This window comes from Scomber scombrus, chromosome 8, assembly GCF_963691925.1.
Source record: "Scomber scombrus chromosome 8, fScoSco1.1, whole genome shotgun sequence".
Classification (NCBI taxonomy): Eukaryota; Metazoa; Chordata; class Actinopteri; order Scombriformes; family Scombridae; genus Scomber; species Scomber scombrus.
This window is the reverse complement of record NC_084977.1, coordinates 18,121,782-18,144,488: the sequence shown is the minus strand read 5'-3', so window position 1 is coordinate 18,144,488 and position 22,707 is coordinate 18,121,782. Positions and strand designations below refer to the sequence as shown.

At 40.2% G+C, this 22,707-nt stretch overlaps 1 protein-coding gene across 1 annotated transcript in view; it reads right to left on the bottom strand.

The window, feature by feature from the left end:
* The window catches only part of LOC133984666 (ankyrin repeat domain-containing protein 13C), a 32,369-nt gene that overhangs the window by 3,439 nt on the left and 6,223 nt on the right, over positions 1-22,707 (bottom strand). Inside the window, exons 3-12 of the mRNA XM_062424111.1 lie at positions 15,327-15,431; positions 10,956-11,041; positions 9,306-9,351; positions 8,011-8,077; positions 6,663-6,807; positions 5,718-5,849; positions 4,803-4,964; positions 776-855; positions 383-481; positions 78-178 (exon numbers count right to left, since the gene is read on the bottom strand). Of these exons, the coding sequence (XP_062280095.1) occupies positions 78-178; positions 383-481; positions 776-855; positions 4,803-4,964; positions 5,718-5,849; positions 6,663-6,807; positions 8,011-8,077; positions 9,306-9,351; positions 10,956-11,041; positions 15,327-15,431 (1,023 nt within the window). The remainder of the gene's footprint in view (positions 1-77; positions 179-382; positions 482-775; positions 856-4,802; positions 4,965-5,717; positions 5,850-6,662; positions 6,808-8,010; positions 8,078-9,305; positions 9,352-10,955; positions 11,042-15,326; positions 15,432-22,707) is intronic.

Genomic DNA, 22,707 nt, shown 5'->3' with positions numbered 1-22,707 from the left:
GAAGATTATTTGCTTTGGATTGCTGAAAATGAAAATCATGAAAAATCATGGAAATACATACATGAAAATCTGCTTACCTAGTTTGACAGGAAAGCCAGGGGGGAGCTTCATCTGAACAAACTCCCTGAGTTTATTAAAGTGCTTGAAGGGTGCAATCACCTCCAGAACATTCAATAACCTGAGGGGGGGAAAAAATCCAACAGACAAGAATTAACATATCAACAAATATAAAAGTGGCAAGTCATGTTTGCTATGTGGCTACAGTTCAGTTCAATGAATGCTCATCGACTAACTTTATTTGTTATAAAACAACTTTTAGATTTTGACATTTGTGGTTTTCAGTGTGGCTTTTAATGGATGAAAAGTTGAAGTAAGGACTCACGATTCAATGCCCAGAGGAAAGTCTTGACTCATGGCTATCGTGGCTTTGAAGTTCTTCTTGCTCTCTTTGCAGACTAGCTCTCTTCCTAGATGAGGTGCTCTGAGGGGAAGAGAGCGACAACAAGCTGTCAGACTATTACAGTATCTTGTAATAAAGGTGGCTCACTGAGAATGAGCTTACAGCTTTGCTTTCTGTCATCTATATTCTTTCTTCTAAACTGTAACTGACACAACCCTTATTAGTTATACCAAAGTCTGGCCCTGGAAAGTACAATTAAACATTTGCATGTGAAGATTTCTGTTCATTTGGTTCATTCACGAATTGATAACAGTAACATTTGGTCTGGTTTCCCCTGTCAAAGTCTGGACATGAAGCCTTCATTTAAACACTTACTTTCCATTGTCAGCAGTGATGTATTCTTCCCAGGAGATAGTGTTGGGTGAAGGGGGTGTTAGAGATTGCCTCCTTGCAGGCTGAAGAGGAGAGAGAGAGAGAGAGAGAGAAAAGAAAACACATTGAGGTCAGTCTTTAGACACATACACTGCAGGGCCACACATAAAAAAAAAAGAAAAACAAAAAAGGTTCACACTCACAGCAAACAAAACAAAACAATATACCATTTAATCTGTGTTCTTACAACGGGATGTCCATTTGCAGAAAAAATGGGTGAGCTGCCGAATAAACATCTGTCAGTCTGACAGAAATCATCGGAAGAGCTCAGTTAAGAAAGTGCAATCTGTTTAATATTATTTTCCTTTATTCTATCAGTCTTTAAATGTGATGACATGCTCAGCAGTACGCCACGAGAGGGCACCAACACAGTACTCCACACATACACACACACACACACACACACACACACACACACACACACACACACACACACACACACACACACACACACACACACACACACACACACACACACACACACACACACACACACACACAATAATCGAATGTTAATGCAGCTCAAATAACACTGTACACCATTAAACATCAGCTTAGCTAAATACATGAGACCTGATACCATTTCACAGTGTGATTTCACCCACTTCTGTACACAATGCCCTTACTTCCTGAACATCAGTGTCTCAGCTCTTATTTTCTACATTCACACTTTACAGGTTTACAACACACAGACACAGCAGTAAACAGGAAGAAAGAAAAGCAGTAAAAGACATAGCCTTTCCCTTCATTTGTACAGATCATAAAGAGAAATGTTCGTGGTGGTGGGAAAGCTTAAAGATAAACTTCATGTAAGAAAATACAGTAAGATACTAAAGTTTACATAATCAATTGATTAAAAGCAGGATCAGTTTCACCAAGTCTCACTATTAGTCACTTCCAAGTGTGTAAAACGGTGACATCAGGAATAAAAGATCTGAGAGCTTTAGCTGTAATGAACTTCAAAACAATCATTCAAAATACTGTAATATGTCATGAAATGCACAGCAGTCTGTTTACTTTCTTTTTTTCCTATGCTTTTGCCCAGATTCACCTGGAGTACCTCTGGAGTCAGATCAATATGAGAACTAACTGCCCTGATCATTTTATCATCTACTGGGACTTCCAACAAAAACAGCAGCCTCAAAGATAACAGTCTCCAGAACGCCCCCTAAAAACCTGTTGGATTTGCCTCCTCACATCAAATCATGTGGAAATGATCTTGATTCTCTTTTCCTAAACAAACCGCAAGTGTTCTCCTTCAATGTCAGTTTATTTTAAGTCTGGACAATCTGTTGTTGTTGACCCTGACTTGCAGCTGGAATCACCAATCCTGTTTTTCCTAAAACTGACTTTCTCCTGAAATGAACTCAAAGCTTTTGCCAACATTGAGGTTCAAAAGACTGGAATCACACCAGCTGACCTCTCTTTTGTGAGCCATGGTTAAATAAGGCAACTGGAGCAGAATAATCTGGAAAAATGGAGATGACGAGACACCTGATTGTGCCAATAGTCAGACCTATTAAGTGTGAATAAAAATGGAGACGATATCTTCACTTTCTCTCATTCCCGCCTACACTGCAGTGTTCACAGACATGTTTTGGTGTTTTCACCACTGTGGGCTGTGGCCTTGGGAAGTACTCGCTCTCACACTATGTTTACCAGCTCTGGCGTGCTGTTATGACGAGGACAGAGTACACACAGCTTGCGGAGGCCCTGATCTGCTGGTATGCTGGCCCCGCCCTCCATCATTCCATGGCACCAGGGGTTTTAGGCTTCATCCGTGTGATCAATAGTGTCAAGCCCTGTTCGGAAGCTCCCCACGCTTCCCTATGTCCACAGGCAAGCTCTCCCTCGCTGTGGTAAACACAGCTACGTCACAGCAGCTGGTTATTTTCCTCTCACCTACTTCCACGAATCTTTTTTTTTCACGGGGGCCCTGGTGTTCATATTTTAGTATGAGCACCAGTGCACACTAAAACACAGGCTTTTTTCACTTTAAACATGTGTGAGCATTGATTCAAATGACTTTAAATAGACTGAAAAACAATGTGATGAGACAAAGCCTAACATAGAATAAGAGGGAGTCGACAAAAAACAACCGAGCAGTTAAAAAGCATCCATTGACCGTTTGCATCCATTGCTTTGTCCTAACTGTGTGACTGGCTTTATGTTTAGACAAGGGCTTGCTAAGCAAACTCTGGAACATACTGTAGTGAGGGGATGGTGGGCGGGAGAGTCGTCCCTGTGAACAAGGTGCAGCTCTGTAGCCTTCACCACTAGGTGGCAGTGCTGGGAGTCAAATGCATGCATAGAGTGGGGTAGTCCTGTGTGACATACAGTGATCGGGAATAGTTTTCATTCTGGTTTCATGTCTGACACTAATACAACATCAAAGGGACAACGGTGGCGAGTCAGACAGGAATTTTTCAATAAACCATGCAAAGTTGACTGATGGAGTCTGGCAGGAAGTCCATGCTGTTTCAACAAGATTTATCTCTGTACAGATACAGCTGTGAGTACAGTGAGGTTTATTTTGTCTCAGACTCATGTCCTACCCCAAGGTTCCAGCGGGACAGGACAGTTTCAGGACTGGACTGGTTCTTACGCTGCAGGTAGAAGTAAACAGGATGTTTATAAACAGAGCAAGCCGTGCCTTTCCTGGTTCTCATTTTTGCTGAGAAGTTCTCATCAGTAAGCCACCAAGTAACTTAAAATATGCACTTTATCTTGAGGTTTGTTTTGTCTGTGATTATACTGAAAAAAAAAGAAACAGATCCATGCTGTCTGTGAATATCTGTCCCAGTTAGTAGTCCAACAGAAGGCAACTAAAAACTATACAGGTTAGACCTTTTTTGATGACTCACTATGTAACTTCATCATTTAATGAGAACCTGTGAGAAAAATAAAACTCAAGAGAATATGTAGATTGGAATAAATGCATTAAACCTGCATTACTCACACTGAATAATAAGTCAGTGGTAGCTTTCAGTGCAAGAAAGAATAATGTCCAATTCATAATGAAACACTTGGTTCATTTTGGTAAATGCGCTTATTTGCTTTCTTGCAGAAAGTGAGATAAGAAGATAAATACCAATATAAGACTACAGCCAGCACTGGTTAGCATAGCATAAAGACCGGAAACAGCTAGCCTGGTTGTGTCCAAAGGTAACAAAGTCCACCTACCAGCTAATGCTCTTTAATCAACACATTATATCTAGTTGATTTCATCCAAACCAAAAGAAAAAGTTGTAACTACAAGTTGGGATTTTATGGGAGGTTGTGTCTCGGAATATTTCTTTTTTCTTTAACTTCATGGTGACATAAATATCTTCTAATCAAACTCTCTGCAACGGATAAACACATTTTCCAAAATATCCAACTAAACCCTTTAAAATAAGTCAATGTGACAAAAAATACTACAGTGTAATAAGTCAAAGATGGTAGGAATTTTTCAACTTACAGCAGACACCAAAGACAGAGTGCAGGAGTCTGCAGTGCTTACTGACTCCTGCACTCCCATATTAGAAATGCTCTGCTCTCATGTTATGTTACATTATCACTATGCAGTAGGATGGGTGTGATTTGATGATTGATGTTAGATTATAGCCTTAATGGGTACCTATTATGTATCCTTATTTTCAATCATATATCCAATTTTAAAATGTCAGATGTTCATATTAAATGTGGCCAAAGTGTAGAATGTATATAGAAGTTATCCCTGTGAGCAAAAAAAGGTTGGCTTCAGACTCCTCTGGACGTTTGGTTTCCAACAGTTTCTTCTACTTTCAGCCAGAACAAAAATAGCTGGAAATGAGCATAATAGGTCCCCTTAAATGGTCACAGTATGGGTGATGATGGTTGGGTATGGACTGCAACTGTAAATGTTGTTTGTTTGGTGAAATTGCCATCTCCCAACTTACATCACATTGATTGAAAAGTGACCACAATACAGATTCTCAACCCAACTCACCTCAAAGTTTTGCTCAATCAGGTTCCCTCCTTTGCTGAGACTCTCCATGATGGCTTTGTTCCTCAAGATGTCCTCCTCGCTCAGATGCTCCCTTCTCTTCCTGGACTCAAGCATTAGGCCGTTCACAGAGTAGAAATCTGCCAGAAAGTTTCCCACACGCTCCTGGAGATAGAAGAAACAGTCAGAAAAAGTCCCTCCCGCTGAGTCACCAATTTCCCTTTTAACACGTCAAAAAGACAAAGGAGTGAGAAGACAGAAAGCAATACCCACATAACTCATTCACTGCCTCCATGACCCCTACCCTGTCTGTGTTGTTTTTAACCCTGAGCCTATCACCTGTGGTTTCCCTTGGGTTATCACAACTGTTCCTCTGATTTATTTACTGTCTTTCCTGCTTGGTATGGGAGATGTAGCACAGGAAATATCATGAACATGGAGGGAGTCTATGGTATTGAATAACTGAACTGTAGATCCCTAACAAGAATCATATTTGGACAGATAAAAAGAAGACAAAGAGAAACAACATTTACACTTCCAGCATAAAACACATGGTGGCAAGAATTCAGAGCAATTCCATGATCTTAAAATATTATAACCCTTTTCATTTGTCTATGTAGTTTTTAGGTCAACAGTCCGTTTCCTTTAATATGGAACAGCTGAAAACCAACATTACATTACAAGTGAAGTATAAAGATATAAAATACATTCTGATATATTTGTGTCATGATCCATGTGTAATGTTTACCTTCTATTTTCTTCTCTTCCCCTAAGAATTTATCAAATTCCCAAACTTTCCCTGTCTGGATCACACCACTCAAGCCACTCAAAATACCAGAAATTCCCCGGCCAGGTGAAGACCGAGCTGTGGTGGGATTAATAATATCCTGATACCAACAATCACAACTTGACACCAACCGTCTTGTCTTCTCTGAACAGCCAGCCAGTCTGCGCCCTGGAGAAGGTGATGGACTTGGTGGAGAGTGTGGCTGAGTACACGTCGCTGCTCATCAGAATGTCCACTTCCTCCTCTGTTTCCATCTCTGACTCCTGAGAATACAGGTCAGAGCCATCAACACAGACATGGAAATATGAGGTTTGAAACAGTGCTGTTTTATTTCCATGAGGCAAACGAAGATAAGCCATAAGAACAGGCTGCAAAGCACGCATGTAATCAGGCTTTCAACATCAGACAGCAGATACAATTTTAGTAGCAGTGAGCTTGGTATAAATTTATACAGCGGGTGTTTCATATCAGTACTGATAGGAAACTGCTCCCTATTTGTTTTTAAAGCATTTTTTCATTGTAACATCGTATGGAATAAAGACAAACTAAACAAACAGCTGTAGCTACAAGTCATGAACAGACATTGTTTTGCTAACAGGGATTTTGAAGAACAATGACCAAACCAGAATCTAATGGGTCCAACGTGACATTTTTAGGTGTTTTGACATGCTGTTAAACAAGCAGCTAATTTACTAACTAGCCTGCTAACTGACATTAGCAGTGCACTTTTTCCTGGTCAGTGTTTGTTTGGTTGCTCATTCAACAAGCTGAGGTGCAGGATAAGAGGTGTTTTCATGTTTATAAGTTAGATGAGAAGGAGTAGAGAAGCTAATGTGGGTTGTTGTTGATAGTCTGTGGCTCTTGTGTTATATAAATGTTCTCCCTTTTTGGTTTCTGATTTTTTTATGCAAAGTAAAACACAGGACAAGTGATTTACAGGGCAGATATGCTGGGGTAGACAAATAAAGGAAGTTTAATTTCAATTGGACTTTAAATATTGTGGGCTGTAATAAACATGCCAGTCTAAAAGTCTTTGTCTTTTATTCTTGCTTTGCATATCAGATTGTATGTCACACCTCATGGTGTATCCGCTGGTAGACTTTCTGTTCGTTGTCCAGAACAACAAATGACTCGGAGGGGATGGCATTGCCGTTGAAGATGAAACTGAGGTCACCGCGCTGACACTTCATATCTGTGAAATCTATGAGGGTGGTGTCCAACCTACAAACAGACACACACATATGCACATACAAAAAGAAAATGAAATGTGAGAACTTTAGATAAATGAAACAAAAAGACAGCTAAACAAGAAAAATGAAACAACGGTAAACTATGGTCACAGACAAGGCACTAGTAAACAGCTTCAAAAACTGTGATGGATGTCACCGCTTTACTTAGAAAGTTTAGAGACAGTGTGTATGGTGTCACCAGAGACACAACAAATTTTAAGATTTTTTTTAAAAACTTAGACAAAGTGGGTAGTCCTGGAATGAGGCATGACAGCAAAGAGAATAACTGATCTGTGAAGACCAGACACAAAGTGGAAAGTGCTATGGGTAGGTATGACAGCGCTGACACACTGTAACACTAGAATGTAAATGAACTTGCTGTGACAGTGTTTTTTCTTTCACTCTCTCTGTCTCCCTGCAACTCTGGGATAATAAGGGGGCATTTTGAATACCAAATTAGACAGCCAGGAGCGGTTTCAGAGAATAATGACAAGCTCCACATCAAGGGTATCTCACATAGGAGCAGCACACAGAGAAACAAACACACTCTATGTACTGAATTCTTCAAATAGACTTAATATGTTATGATACCCAGTGGTATTTGGATATGTGCTGGATACAGAGCTGCCCTAGTTTTTCTAACATGTAACACTATAAAAACTGTACAAATGTGTTAATGTACTGTGCATTTGTCATAGCTGTGTGAGCTAAACTTCAAGGTTGTTAAATGCTGCCTGGTGTTAGCTTTTTTCCTATAAGGCCATGAAACAAGCAGCATTGACTCCCACAGTAGATTCATTGCTGTGATTGCCCGTCAACATGCGTCAGAGTGTGACGAATTTCTGCTGACGCCCTTTGTAAGTGAGCTAGGCAGCACTTTAGACTCTACAGTAACTCTCCTTCTCTGGGGCTCTGACTCAAACTGATGAACAGAAGTGATAGATGTGCTTCTGCTTCCTCATATTGCCTAGCAATGATTTCACACACTTGTTAACCAAACCAGGTTGAGAAAAGGAAATGAGAGGTAGAGAAAGAGAAAAATGCTGTTGAGTGCAGCACAAGATAACAAAGTGCCCCAATGAAGAGGTTTTGACACAAAACTACAACATATATTGATACAGGATGGACAGAATTGCTTTTCTGTGTCTTTAAACGTCACACATTTTAATGCATTACATTTGTTGACAGGACTTGCCTGATGTTGAGGCCCTGCTTGTAGATCTTACACGCATCTGAAGGCAGGATTCTGGAGAGCAAAGGCACTGCAACATGAAATGATAAGCACGTGTTAAACAACAGCCTGGAAGTGCCTAAATTTAGAAAGCACACTCAATAATGAAGACAACCATCCACTTTAAAGCTTCTGTAGCATATAGCCCTGTAGACTAAAGGGACACATACCAGCAATAACATGTAGCTGTATAGCTAAATATTTAATAACTTGCAGCCACCGCCAGGTTAAGTTAAAAACCTCCTTTGCTGCTCTGCCATAGCACAACTCAAGACACAAGGCATATTTTAACAGTAGTTACTTATTCTGTCAATGACTATTAAGAAAGGCTGTTAGAAAATGGAACAAAGTAACACATCTAGTCTTAACAGGCCTAAAGGGGCACCGAGCCAGAAAGCCCTCTGACATAAGCATATATCCATGAGACTGTGGTGGTTTGAATTGGATTGTCCTCTACAGACATAAATCAGTTATCTCACTACTCTACAAATATAGTTTTAGGTGTATGTCTAAACAACAATTATTTATTTATTACAAAACTTCTTATTACAAATACACTGTTATGCAACTAATTTACATTTAGTTACTCTCATGCATCCATTACATAATCTTGTCCACTTTGTCAATAATTCACAAAGACTCAGTGAGAACATAGAAGTCAGTCGTGGCTCACACACTGACGCCAGAGTTGTGCAGACTAAGCAAATGCTTCTACACCAGTACCACTGTATACATTTAGTCAACTATGATAGTTTACGTTTCATTCGCATCATATGTAAAAATACATCCTGTGTAACAACTATGCTCCTGGTATTACCAAATATCACTCATAATCATAAAAAGGGGCACATCTACATTTGTAGACAGAGTGTCAGGTCATGTCCAGCAGGAGGAGTGTTACCTCTCCAAGGTCTCTCTCTCTCTCTCTCTCTCTCTCTCTCTCTCTCTCTCTCCTCTCTCTCTCTCTCTCTCTCTCTCTCTCTCTCTCTCTCTCTCTACTCTCTCTCTCTCTCTCTCTCTCTCTCTCTCTCTCTCTCTCTCTCTCTCTCTCTCTCTCTCTCTCTCTCTCTCTCTGTATGTATATGTATAGCAATTGCATGTTATTAATGAAGAGAGATACACAGATGAAGGCAGGCGGTGTAGTATAGACTTTACTGAGGACACATGGTGATTTTCCAGAGTGGATAATGTATATGAAACTAAAATATTTTCTGTCAGTCTCACTATTATAAGACAGCCGGCAGTGGAACTTGACTCACCCCAACTTTGGAAGTCCCAGTGAAGCTCCAAGTAAAAGTCTCCAAGCTGCAAATGAAAATAAAGAAAATTCAATTACACATTAAATTACAGGGATGAAAAAAAGTGGAGATTCGTAGCCAAATGCTGTCTATTTGACAGAAGAAAAAGGAATAAATCATGCTGGAAAACACATTTAACATACATATTTACCCAGACCAAACCCTTTTCAATTCGCATGAACCTGATTAAACATGAGTCTCCAACTCCTTCCACAACAAATCATGATTGATTGCCAAAACTCAATACAGCCTTATTGTCCAGAGGTACGAGGCTGGGATGTACTGAACTCATCATCACCACTGGTCTCAATATACATATAATATACAATCTCGGAGAGATGATGATGCAGAAAAAAAAACATCTCTGGTATTCCAACTTCATCATCCAGGAAGGATCACGTCATGTCAAACACAGACTCAAGCCATTTGAAGTTTACATTTAATTTAGAGGAGAGAGCCACTAAACCAGACCTATGTTAGAGCACTTCTTGAAACACACTTAAAGGACTAGTGTGTAGGATTTTGGGGCATCTAGCAGTGAGGTTGCAGATTCCATACGAAAGGCCCTCTCTAAAGCCTTGCTAGTGTTTGGTTTGTCTGTTCTGGGCTACTGTAGAAACATGGTGGTGCAACATGTCAGCCTCTATAGAAGAAGACCCGCTCCTTCTGTAGATATAAACTGCTCATTCTAAGATAACAAAAACACAGCAATTCTTATTTCTAGGTGCTTACAAACATATAAATCATAATATATTCCATTTCTGTCAGTTCTACTATTTGCACCTTTAAAAACACACAGGGTATTAAGATATTTTTCCTCTTTTGGTCTTGTATTTGCCCATCTGCTTAGTGGTTCCCTGACTCTCTTGTGGGGGTGGCGCTGCTGCACAGCTGACCTGAAAGCTGAAAACTGCCAGATGCTTACGCCTCCATAACATCACGATAGGAAGATACAACTCAACAGAATGTCTCCTCATGAAAAGCATATATGTCAGCCTGTGTGTGTGTGTGTGTGTGTGTGTGTGTGTGTGTGTGTGTGTGTGTGTGTGTGTGTGTGTGTGTGTGTGTGTGTGTGTGTGTGTGTGTGTGTGTGTGTGTGATGAATGAGTGACCTCATACAAGGCAGACAACCACAACAACCCCTTAAGGATAATTGTTGCTCTGAACAATGTCTGTTAGTAGTTATATGTTTACAGAGTGTGCGTGTGTGTGTGTGTGTGTGTGTGTGTGTGTGTACATGTGATGTCATACCAGGCCACAACAGAAGCACTGTAAGGCTTCATTTAGCCTTAAACATCTCATCTTTGACTCTGGACAGCTGATAATGTGCTTGTATGCCCCTGCTGGCACTGATTTGTTGTGATGACAGTCATTTGTGGAGGGAAGGAGAGAAAAGAGAAGTAAGCAGAGGATGTATTTTCAACTTTGTAAAGAAAGAGATGGGACAAAGAACCAATGAGAGAAAAGAGGAGATTAAAAAAAGAGAACAAAATGGGAGCAGAATGAGAAGTGAGATCATCTGATGACCAGAAAAAACAAATGACCTGAAGATGTCAGGAGCAGCAAAATTAGAGAACAGAGCAGAAAATTACGAAAGCAAGAACTACATACTTCTTTCAGGGCCTTCAGCAGCTTTGGCCTCTTGTCCTCCACACTCTCCCTGGACTGTTGCTTAAGCTTCCTCAGCAGTGCCGTGACTAAAGGACACAGAAACAAAGAGGAAAACAGAGATTAAGAGGGACACATGTGAGACCAAAACCATCAACAACGAAGACCAGTAAATTGTGCGCAAAAAGCTCTTATGAAGAAATGTTAAAAGTCGATGTAATTTGTAGTAGATTGATTCACAACAAAGGTGTGTCACTCAGAGGTTGAAGTTTGTAACAGTCTGCAAGGTGTGGAAAGTCTTACAGGTGTACACATGCCTGTGTGGACGTACTGTAAGTCTGCACCATTATATCAGGAACACGGGCATATCCCGCCAACGTGAGACCTGCTAGAGAACACACAGTCTACAGTAATGATGATTTCTGGTTCAGAGATACGTCAACTTTCTGGGACCAGATGGGACACAACCAGCAGCATCACAACCCATCGTGGCATACCGCCTGCAGGGATCAAAGGAAGTTCAAAGGGAACGAGCCTGAGAGATACAGAGCTGCCTGTAAATGAGCTGCGCCTATACCTCCTTAATGACCTGGGGGGGGGAGACATTCTCGCAGGGGACTTTTTAACCCGACAGTCTGATTTACAAGCATTCAAAGCTCTTTAGCTCATTGGCTGCAGGAGACTTGATCTTATTTGCAAAAGGATTAAGAAAAAATGATCCACACCAAACTAGCCGACATTTATTTAAATGTTATTTGCCTTTTATAAGGGAGTGGGAACATCAGTTGCTCATTGACATAATTGTGATGCTTTGATAAAGCCAGGAGGGGATTAAATAATGACATGACTGAGCCAATTATGAAGTCGTGGAAACTGTAATGAAAGTATTAAAATGTGACAACAGACACCACCCTACATTTAAAACAGCAGCAGATATGAAACTAAAAGGTACAATCATTAGCCTAACTAGCTCCTGTGCTGCTGTAGGTCCACGTGGTGAGTCAACATAAACAAACATGTTGTTCATATTGTCTAACTGGTGTTCCCCATTAGCCAGCACAGAGGGGGTAGGGGGCTCGATGAACAAACTAAACCAAATGAGAGCACAGACACGTAACACACACACATGCTCCATGTGACACAGGCACAGCTACAGGAGGAGGGTGTCTTTGTGGCCTTAATGAGTGTGGACAAGCTCTGGATGGAGCTCCTCCTGATCCTCACTGCCTCTCAGCAGGACAAGGAAAGGAGTACAATCTCACCATCTGCCGACAAACCACCCAGCCAAAGCTTACAGAGAAACCAATACAGACCGCTTCAACGACTAAACCAAACTGACTCTGCATGCTGGCACTAATTCACCCAGACACTGATTAGGGCATTTTCCTTGCATTAATTAGGTGAGCGATCCTAGCAGTTTCATCTCCACGCTAATGAAAAGAGACAGAGTTCGAACAATGTTGGGTGAACAGGCTTTGCATCACTACAAACTGTTACTACTCAACAATTAGTCCATGAATCTAACTAGACAACTACTGCTGGCAGGTCTCCAGCAATGTGAGAACAGTCAATATTGACACAGGTATGCTGTGGAGTCACTGTGGTGGAGGCAGACAGGCTGAAGTGAACAGGTTGGATCAAGTGGATAAAGTTATAGCTAAACTGGCTGACACGTCGTCAATTACTGTCATTTTACAAGACATTTAAAAAGCCACTTTAACACACCACATGCAGCATGAGTCGCTGTTAATGCCTAGTTAAAAATGGCAAGCTGTGTTAAACATGTCTGTATAAATGTACTGGGGAGGAAAAAAAACATTTTGTGAAACTTTATAGATCAGATGATCCAGCCTTTACAGACACTGATCCCATCCATCATCCTTTAACACAGACCACAATCTGCACTAATATTTTTGTCTGAGGTGTTATTGCACTTTAAAAAGACTACAATTGTTATCTGCTTCTTCTACCTAGCTAAACTCAAACTGAGCTTATCTGCAGCAAGCCTCACTGCTAACTACCAAGACACTTTATGTCTGCCACCCACACAGAGAGACCCAGTCCCTCCGTCTAACAAACACCAACATAAGTATGGCAGCCTTTAAAAGAGCTCCTGAAGCTGACTCAGCAGAGTTCTGCTGGACTAATCCTGTGAAGGACTTCACATTTATTGTGCTAGTAGGGAAAATAGTCACTGTTTCCTTTAGCACCTCTCCCCTGTGATGTCATCATGGCAGTCAGGTAAAAACTGCATACGGAGGAGGCCAAGCGTGATTGTTTTACATTGTGCTAAATATCAACGACTGACTCTTCTCTTTGCTTTAGCGCAACACAAGCTCTTACCTCCTAATACTTGTCTGCTGATTCAGGTGATCAGCAGACTGACCTACTGCACTTGTCTGATCTCTTAAATCAGCAGACATAAACAGACGCTTCTCTGCAAAACTCCTCTCCCAGGCCTGCATCCAGGAGGCAGGGTTCAGTCCTGCTGAATTTGCTCTTTCCCAGAACGCCACTTTATAAAAGTCTGTGATTGTCTGTTAGTTTGTCTTCTCACCTGGTGCAAATATGGTGATTCTATAAAACTACAGGGGTACCAAACACCTCCAATGAGATTTGAGATTTTTTTCACAGTGTTTGACTGTAAGATGCAGTTGAAAGCTCTGACAAAGCCTGTTTTGTCACACATACAAGGTCAAAAATTAACTTCCATGGTAACCTTCTGCGTAGAGGAAAACATCACTCTGACATACTCCTACAGTGTTATATAACATATAATAATACTACATTACATTCAGTTTTTGTTATGAAACACTGTAATTTACTCTATTTTTTAACATTCAACATATCTGAAAGCAGCAAGTGAGAAGTAATATGAGCAACGGCAAAACAGCCATTTCATCCAAGAAGGACAAAAGCTTGAACTGAGTCCCAAACTCAAAATACAGAGTATCATGTGGCAGCATTTAACATATAAGCTAGAAGAGGTGAGGCATCGTCAACATTAAGTTAAAGTAGTTTTAACGGGGTTCATTAGAGAATCAATCAATAAAGACACTTGTATCTGCTGTTAATGTACGGTAAGTGGCATTAGAGAGTTCATTAGAGGATGCGGTCAATGAGGGCACTTTATGCTGCTTCCCTTTATGACTGAAGCAAGATGCCCAAACAATTTTATCCACACTGTTTTAGAAAGCTCATTTTTCCTGTCTTTTATCATGATTGTAGCTGCATTGTAAATATGTCTATGTGCTATCACAGCACCTGTTTTTGTCAGTTACTGTCAATAATATGGATGACTCCAAACAAAAAGGTTAATATTTACTATTCTTAACAGACTCTACGCCTGCTCAGCGGTGATGTGCTACCCTGTCAGCTCACATCCTGAAGTGTTTTAGAAAACCAAAGAGTCTGCATGAAAAACACACGATGATGACACAGTTGAAAGTGCACAAAGGGTTTTTTAAGTTTACTGAATCAGAGGAGTTGCCTAGAGGACTCTTTCCTCTCCCACTTTTTTTACCTACTCATTTACATTTGGTATTCCTGTATACCTGTGATGTCAATATTAGCTGATAACATGGGCTGTAGTTTTGTAGTAGAACTGTAGTGTTGTAATTTACTTTGTCTTATTCAGTATCTCATCACCTCCAAAAGCTCAACCACATAGAGTGAAACCTCAGGTCTTCCTGTTCCCGTGATCAACACATCAACAGCTTTAAATAGATTATTTACAAAATGCACCTATGCAGTAAAAACAGGCCATTCAAAATACTATACAGCCTCACAAATACTAAATACAAAGATGATGGAAATGCAGTGTTTGCTTCCAAAGAACTATGAATACATTTAAGTAAATACTCTCAACTAAACGTTTAAATTCATTTTATTATTATCATTTATTCAAACGTGGAATGACATTGTTAGGAAGTCTTCTGTATCACTAGTTGGTCACTAGTTATAGTGGATGAGTAAAGTCTAAATTAAGATAATACTCAAAAAAAAAGATAAAAGATAAAGTCTCAACATTTCAGAGCTGGACTTTGGAATGTGGGCGGAAAATGGGTGAGACAGGGGCCTGAGCATAATCAGCCTATGAGGAGAGAGAAAAACACCTAATTAATTGCCTTTCATCGGGGCACAAAAGCCAGAGGGCCTTGAGGAATGTCCCCACTGTAAGGGGGACAAAACAAGCAGGCCAGCATCATGGCCCCGCCGGGAGGCAGCAGTGTGGAAGAATGTGAAGAGGTATTTGTTGATTTGCATCTGTTGATCGGACCTTCATCACGATTTTCACACAAGAAGAAACAAACTGAAACTCAGATAATGAACTGGCCGACCACCAGGGTCAATCAGTCAGTCGCAGATACTCACTCATCTGTCGGTCTCCGTAACTAATGGCCTCTGCAAGGGGGCTCCATCCCTGAGCGTTCTTCACCTTCACTGGTGCATTGTGGGCCAGCAGCAGATGGGCACACTCTGCAAGAGGAACAGATGGACAAATAGACAGATAATTACTTGAAAATGATGATAACTTTATTTGTATGGCACTGGGATTATAGAACATCACAACTAATGTGAATTAATGACAAAACAACTAAGGCGTACCCAGAGTTGCAATATCTGAGACACAACTATAACCTGATTAGTTTTTGCTTTAAAGCATAACAAAAATATAAAAAGGTGGTTCTGAGACAGTTAACTATTGCATCAATATCAATATATCTTTATCTAAATAAAGAGAGGTAATAAAAGTATGAATTCATTCCATCCAAAAGCTTAATACATTGTTTTAAAAAGAATACAATCTCTGTCCACATGAGCGTTTTCGCACTGTTTCAGAAATAATCTCCGTCCATACTAACACGCTTTAAAACATATATCACATGACCATTTGTGTACACTGGGCATGGGTGTGCCAGCGTAAACAGGAAGAAGATTAGATTAGAAGATAGTTACTTAGTACTTAGTTACTCATCAAAAACTACAGAGACAGAAGTAAGGCCAGAGAGTTTTTTTGCTTGGACTTACGACTGACAATGAGGTGGAACTGTTACTGAAAGTAACACGAGCGTGAGTGGGTCAAGGTGGTGGAAAACATAGATTAGGAGTCATCACATGATAGGGGCCTGACAAATCAGGGAAGGACACGTTGTGACTGACAATACCCAATCAGGAATCGAACATGGGTGTCCGCATCATCATTTTCTAAAGTCTCTGTTTCCACAAATCCAAACTGAAACGCAATCCAGGAGTTTTCAGACTAAAAGAAGATCAGCTGCATTTTAAAAAGTCTCCGTTTTAGGAGACTTTTTGGAGTGATGGATGAAGCCAGAGATGTGACATTTAGCAAAAATGACCTTTATAAAAGTAAGAAACACCTGTGGATGAATAAGCTCTTATGACTATCCTCATTTGTCTGTTTGATGATCTTTTCTGGTGCTACACACTGCTGAAAAATAATGTTGGCACATGAACAAAGAAAACAAAGTCTGTTTGCTTCAAATATTTACAGCACATGTAACAGAAAACTGCCCACCCCAAACTCTCAAAAACAAAAACAACGAAAGTAACTCAGTTATTATTTGTTATACCCTCAGGAGTTTAATACATTGATACAGAGTTAACATTGCATATTTCCCATCAGCTGCTTCCTGTCAGCAGCCCTCATGTTGCTATGGTGACAATAAATTCATAGTCAGAGCCCCCCCATGAAACAGAAAAAAAACAGACTTATTTTAACTCAATGCTCATACTATCTTCTAGAGGAGAACCAACCCCAAAAAAAGAGGTCTTACACTTTTACTAGCTTTACTTTATCTTCTGTGCTGCCTGTTACTGCTTTCATTCAGTCCAATGCATTTATCACAGTCGTATATGAATACTGCAGTAAAGGCTGATCCAAATGTGGGGCGATGGCTATGATGATACCAACTGGAGATTTTCATAGCATTAAATCAACAATTTAAATATATTCCTGGTTTTAAGAAGGGACAGATTGTGTGTAGGATTGAAATGACAGCTGACCCATTAACCAAAGGACCATGGGACCTACAGTCATACAAGACTGCATCCTATTTTAGATCTGCACTGCTAGAAAAAAAACTTCACAGTATTATGTAGAGTAACTCTCAGAGCTGTACGTGTATTCCAACAACGGGAAAACAGCCAAAAAGCCTCATCCCTGTTCTATGGCAAGATCAGCAGTAAGTGCAGTACAAAATCCCTCCACTCTCTGGGCAGCCTGTCAACAAACTACAGCCAGCCAAAAATGAAGCCCGTTGTTCCGGTTCAGCTGTCAGTTTTGTCGTGACATCATTCATTACAATGTTGGTGCCTGTACAGCAGCTCTGTCTCAGCGCTGAGCAGGAGCAGTCACAGTCCTGTGAGCAGCAAACTGGCCGAATACAAAGCATAAGCTAAGTAGAGCTGCTAACAGTCTGCTGCTGAGTGGATATGTAGGGCTCGCACTTTATGGGGCAGGAACTTGGGAAGTACAGTTGTTTGACCCCGTTTTTCCAAGTGAGCATTTAGGCTGATAAAAGCTGCATAAACACTCTCAATACAGTTTGTCTTTCATTGCAAGCCTTTAAGTTAACATATTAGTCATCTGCATAAATTCAAACTGGTTATTGCACTCATGTTCAGGCTTGTTTCTCCACTCGACATCCATACAGCTTCTGTTATAAAACCTGCCTCACAGAACCAAACTGAGTAATCAAACCAAACCTGTTAGATGACAAGAATGATTTCTACCTTTTGAAAAGCGGGATTAACACACGGGAGCGTTTTTATTCAGTCAAAAATACCACATCACCTCTCTGATTTACATACTCAATATGTTTTATTAATGAGAGAGAGGCCAGCGTTTCATACATTCTTTATGACGAAGAGAAAAACATGCTAAAGCTCCTCCTAATTAAACATATTAACCATATAAAGAGGAGCGTGGCTATCCCCAAAGCCTAGGTACAGAAAAATAAAAAGGCATTTTATAACTTTACCCAAAGCATTCAGGCTGTATTGTGTTGTTTTTTTTCAAATCAAAATGAACAAAGACAGGCCAATGGGAAGTCATTGTGTTCACACCAGGGGAGCAGCTGTAGTTCAAAGACTCAGCCCATTACTAGTCTGAATGCATGAACTCTTATTACATTTCTGCCCAGTTCTGCTTGACGAGATCTGCATGTTAAATTCTGAGTAAGGGCTGAATAAAATCAAATACCATCATATTTTTGACCAAAAACTTCAATATTGATATTGTGCTGATAGGTGCTTTCACAAAATATTTACATGATAAGATGTTTGATAAGTAATTATCAGTAAAGTAGATATTAATAAAGTATCTATCTATCTATCTATCTATCTATCTATCTATCTATCTATCTATCTATCTATCTATCTATCTATCTATCTATCTATCTATCTATTTATCTATCTATCTATCTATCTGAATGCAAATAACAGAGCAGCTAGAACAGTCTGGTAAATTCAGAAAGTTCAGGAAGAGACACCACTTATGACATATCACAATATTACAATATTCAAAATCTGAGACCATATCTAGTTTCATGTTGTATAATATGTATAAATTGTTCAGCCCTATGCTGAATATTGTCCAAAGTCTGACAACTTCAGACAGATTGGCTAATATGGAGCACATTGCTTGCTTTAATCAAATAAAGAATCTCCTTTGGCACCAGGGTGGTTATCGCCAAAGAGTGACACACAATGAGTCTTACATGAGCAAACAAAACAGCAAACCTCTGTGTTTATGCTTAAATCCAATCTGTGCCTGGGCTCGGGGATGCAGCAGCTGATATCATAGGTTAAAGCCAGGAAAATACTGGCGGCTAAGAGCTTGCCGTCTGACATAAGCCTTACATTCCCCAGAGCCTTTGACCTATATATCACCCCGCTAAATCCAATGATTGTGTAATAATAATGACAACATTTAGAAGATATACATTATATAACCATCGAGAGAGCAGCCACGCCATGTGTCCTGAGCTGCATGACTGCTAGCTTCTGGGCTGGCTTTTGGAGTTTCGGGTACAAGCTGTAGACTATGTCTGGCTTCGACAAAGAACTGATATATGATAACAAAAAGATCTATCTTGGATTTTCAATTTTCAATTTTAGTACCACTAGTTAACATTAACATTGATTATGAAATGATTAAAATGTAGAGTATTTTGGCACGCAGGTGGTCCAGTGGTTAAGAGTGCATGCCACATACGCAGCAGACCCCGGTTCAAGTCCTGGCCGGCGGACCTTTGCTGCATGTCACTCCAACCTCTCTCTCCTGTGATTTCCTGTCTCTCTACTGACAAATAAAGGCGTCAGAAAAAGTATTTGGTGCATAATCCAGAGAGTATTCCCATTTTGAGAAGCATAGCTATCGTACAATTAGTTTAATTATTATTTACTTGATTCAGTGATAAATCATTTGGTCTTGAAAATTTCATAGTCATAATTTCCCAGAAGTCAAGGAAACATGCTCATTATTTGTTTTGTTCAACTAACAAATTTGTTTGCTGAATAAATATCAAAATCTGGTTTCACATGTATGACAAAATCTTCACATTTGAGAGGCTAGAACCATTGTGTGTTTGAAAAGTGACTGAAACAACTGAGTGATTATCAAAATAGTTGCCGATTAGGATGCCCTGGTGGCCTAGGAGTTAAAGCGCTGACCATGAACCGCATCACGTCCACAACATTGAGACCTTTGTTGGATTCCCCATCTCTCTATCCCCACATTTCCTGTCATCTCTCTCCTGCTGGCTCACCAGCACAGGTGTACAATGCCCAAAAAGCTGTTAATTGTTGACTAATTGATTAACTGACTAGTTGCTTCAACTCTATATCATACAGGTATAATATGAAGTCATACACCGTTCTTATGAGTTGATGTTTTCTTTGCAGGAAGTTGACAAAGAAGCAACAAGAAGCCACTGTCAAATCAAAGATGGCTGCCTCAACCCACATTAACATTGAACCTAAAACTCATTAGTCTTGTTTTGCTGGCTGATTCGATCCGATATGCAGCTGTGACAGTATTGATAAAGGGAAGTCTCCCCGTGGGTTTCTGGGTTGATTGCATGTGCAGGAGCTGTGCAAAGATCTCGCTGAAGTCACATAAAAATCTAACAGTGGGAATGAGGGAAGCCGAGCAGACGGGAGAAAAAAAAGTGCTAATCTAATGCTACAGTACGTGCAGTGGCTGCAGATGGTGTACTTGTCGAGAGGCTCTGTGGGCTGTTAAAACCCCAACCATCCTACTCTGATCGACTCTGAGTACATCTATGAAATGGCTTTTTCGCTCACTTCCTCACCATCGATCACACACACTCAGCAACAAAATCAAACAAGAGCTGAAGGAGTCACTTTGTCATAGTATCTGAGGCAAAGCTGAAAACTCGTTATAATATTCTCCCCGACTAAAACTCATGTTAACTTTCATAATAAATGAGTAATAAGTTCATAATAGCAAAGACAGAGCTCTCCTCTCTCTGTTTGATGGACTGCTCCTTTTTTTAGTGATGACCTGATAACATGTGCTCGTGTCAGAGGAAGTAACCCGGCCAGACTGGCAGAATGGCTCCAAGCACTCAATAGGTTGTTAGCTTTTATCTATGAGGCTTATTTTAATTATCGTGTGATTTTATCTTTGTGACCATGGGAACACATATAACAACCACTGGACAAAAGGGAACACGGTCATTTTCTGTCCGTTATGAGGACACGACAGGAGGAAACAGGAACAGAAAACAGCTTCATCTTGTACACCGGACAGCAGTGTCAACCCAAAACTGGGTGTGAAATGTGGTGTATAGAGTACTGCAAGTTTCTATTTCAAGAGATTACATTCAAGGCCGGTTGCTAATGAGTCAGAGAGTGACGTGTGGTGATGTGTTTAATGAATGGAAAAACCCACTGTTTTACAACCACGTGTGCATCATGGATTTATGATATACAGTGGACAACGTTTCCTTGTTTTATGACTGTTTTGACACTAATTTGGCTTCTTCAGTTATGGATTTTCAAAGACTTGTTCTGACAACCCCCAGATAAAAAGTACAGTAGTAATTTAAGTGATAGCAACAGAGATTGCTTAAATAATGTTCAATACAAGATTAAATGTGTGGAGATTAAAAGAATATGTCTTGATGTGCTGTGTCAAACAAGAGCTGTTGTATCTCACATAACTTTGGGTGTTGCACATGTTCTGACAATGAAACTACAATCCTCTCTCAGTATTACACATACTATCAGTTGCAGATCCACAGACACAGTAGAGGTGGCTGAGGTTGGCCTACTTTATATTCTGCCTTGGTTGTTTTTAAGTGATACAATTTGTCTCTTGTCTTTTTCTATAAAGGATGGATTCAGTTGTACAAATTTCCACCTGTACAACTGGTTAAGCTTTTGAATCTAACAGACTCCTGACGCGCATCACCGTTATTACGACTGTGGTCAACAAGCGCACATAACACAAGGCTATACACACAAACAAAGCCCCTTGTCCTTTCCATCCCAACAGGGCAGCCACACCCAGACTATGATCTCATGCCGTAGCCTTCAGCCTGTCTGGCCTGAGCATCTCTGGAGGAAAGGGCAGCCGCTCAGGGAAGAGATAGGCAGCCTCATTAGCACAATCAATTCCATAGCGTCCCATCCGCTACTACACTTCGGCGCTCCGCTCGGCTACATCACCAATAGGCGGTGGCAGGGCCTACACTCTGGCGACGGGAATTGAACTTTGCAAATGTGAAATCAATTGAAACCTGTGCTCCAATGACAGACAGTACACAAATGGGAACGACTGCTACGAGTAACCCTATCCTTGAATTGTTCACCAAGAGCCTGCTGTTAAAAAAAAAGGGGGGGGGGGATTAATTTTTCAATAGCATGTTCTGCAGTCTCCTTGCGAAATTAAATGTAAGCATCGACTCACAAAGGGCCAGCACGTAAATATTTTATGCACATCCTTTCAGTACAGCCAGTGCAATCCAGCTGAAAACAAAATCACATAAAAATGTCTATAAAGCCTTACACAGTACATCATGACCTATTAATCATGTACTCCAAACTGCATGTTATTCTAGGGTGTGTTACATAAATACACAACTTCTTTGAGTTTTATTTCCATGATTTATTGGAACGTTACTCCAAAAACAGATGATGTAGTTTTCCAAGCATCATTCTGTGCCTCCTCTTTAACACTACTGAGTCAAACTGAATGAAATAACTCTACAAATTACAAAGTAACCTCTTCAGTACAGCGTGAGACTCCAGCTGAACACTAATAATAGCACCTGAAGCAAATATCATGGAAGCTGAAAATAACATCTCTTCTGTCAACTAATTACCTCCTTTGCCAGATTCAAACTATTATTCTTTGATCAATCAGAACAAGAGACTTGAGCCACTGAAAATATCCTATTTCTTGCAGTGTCATCATTATCTAATCCCCACTGATTAAATATGTTCTAATATCCTCAGTGAAGAACATGTCCATGAGAAAGGGAAGAAAATAATTTTCCTGCTCAATCCAGATAATTGGTCGGACCCAAGATGCAAAAACAGAACCTTTTTTTTCCATGTGTGAGCATCTTGACAAGTAAATAAACTGAAACGTACACAAGCAGAATACATACAGACCCCACAGAGGGATTCATTTAGAAAGCGCAGTCAAGAGTCAGCCACCAAAAATAAACCACTTTTGAGATGCATCTTTTAACGTTACTCA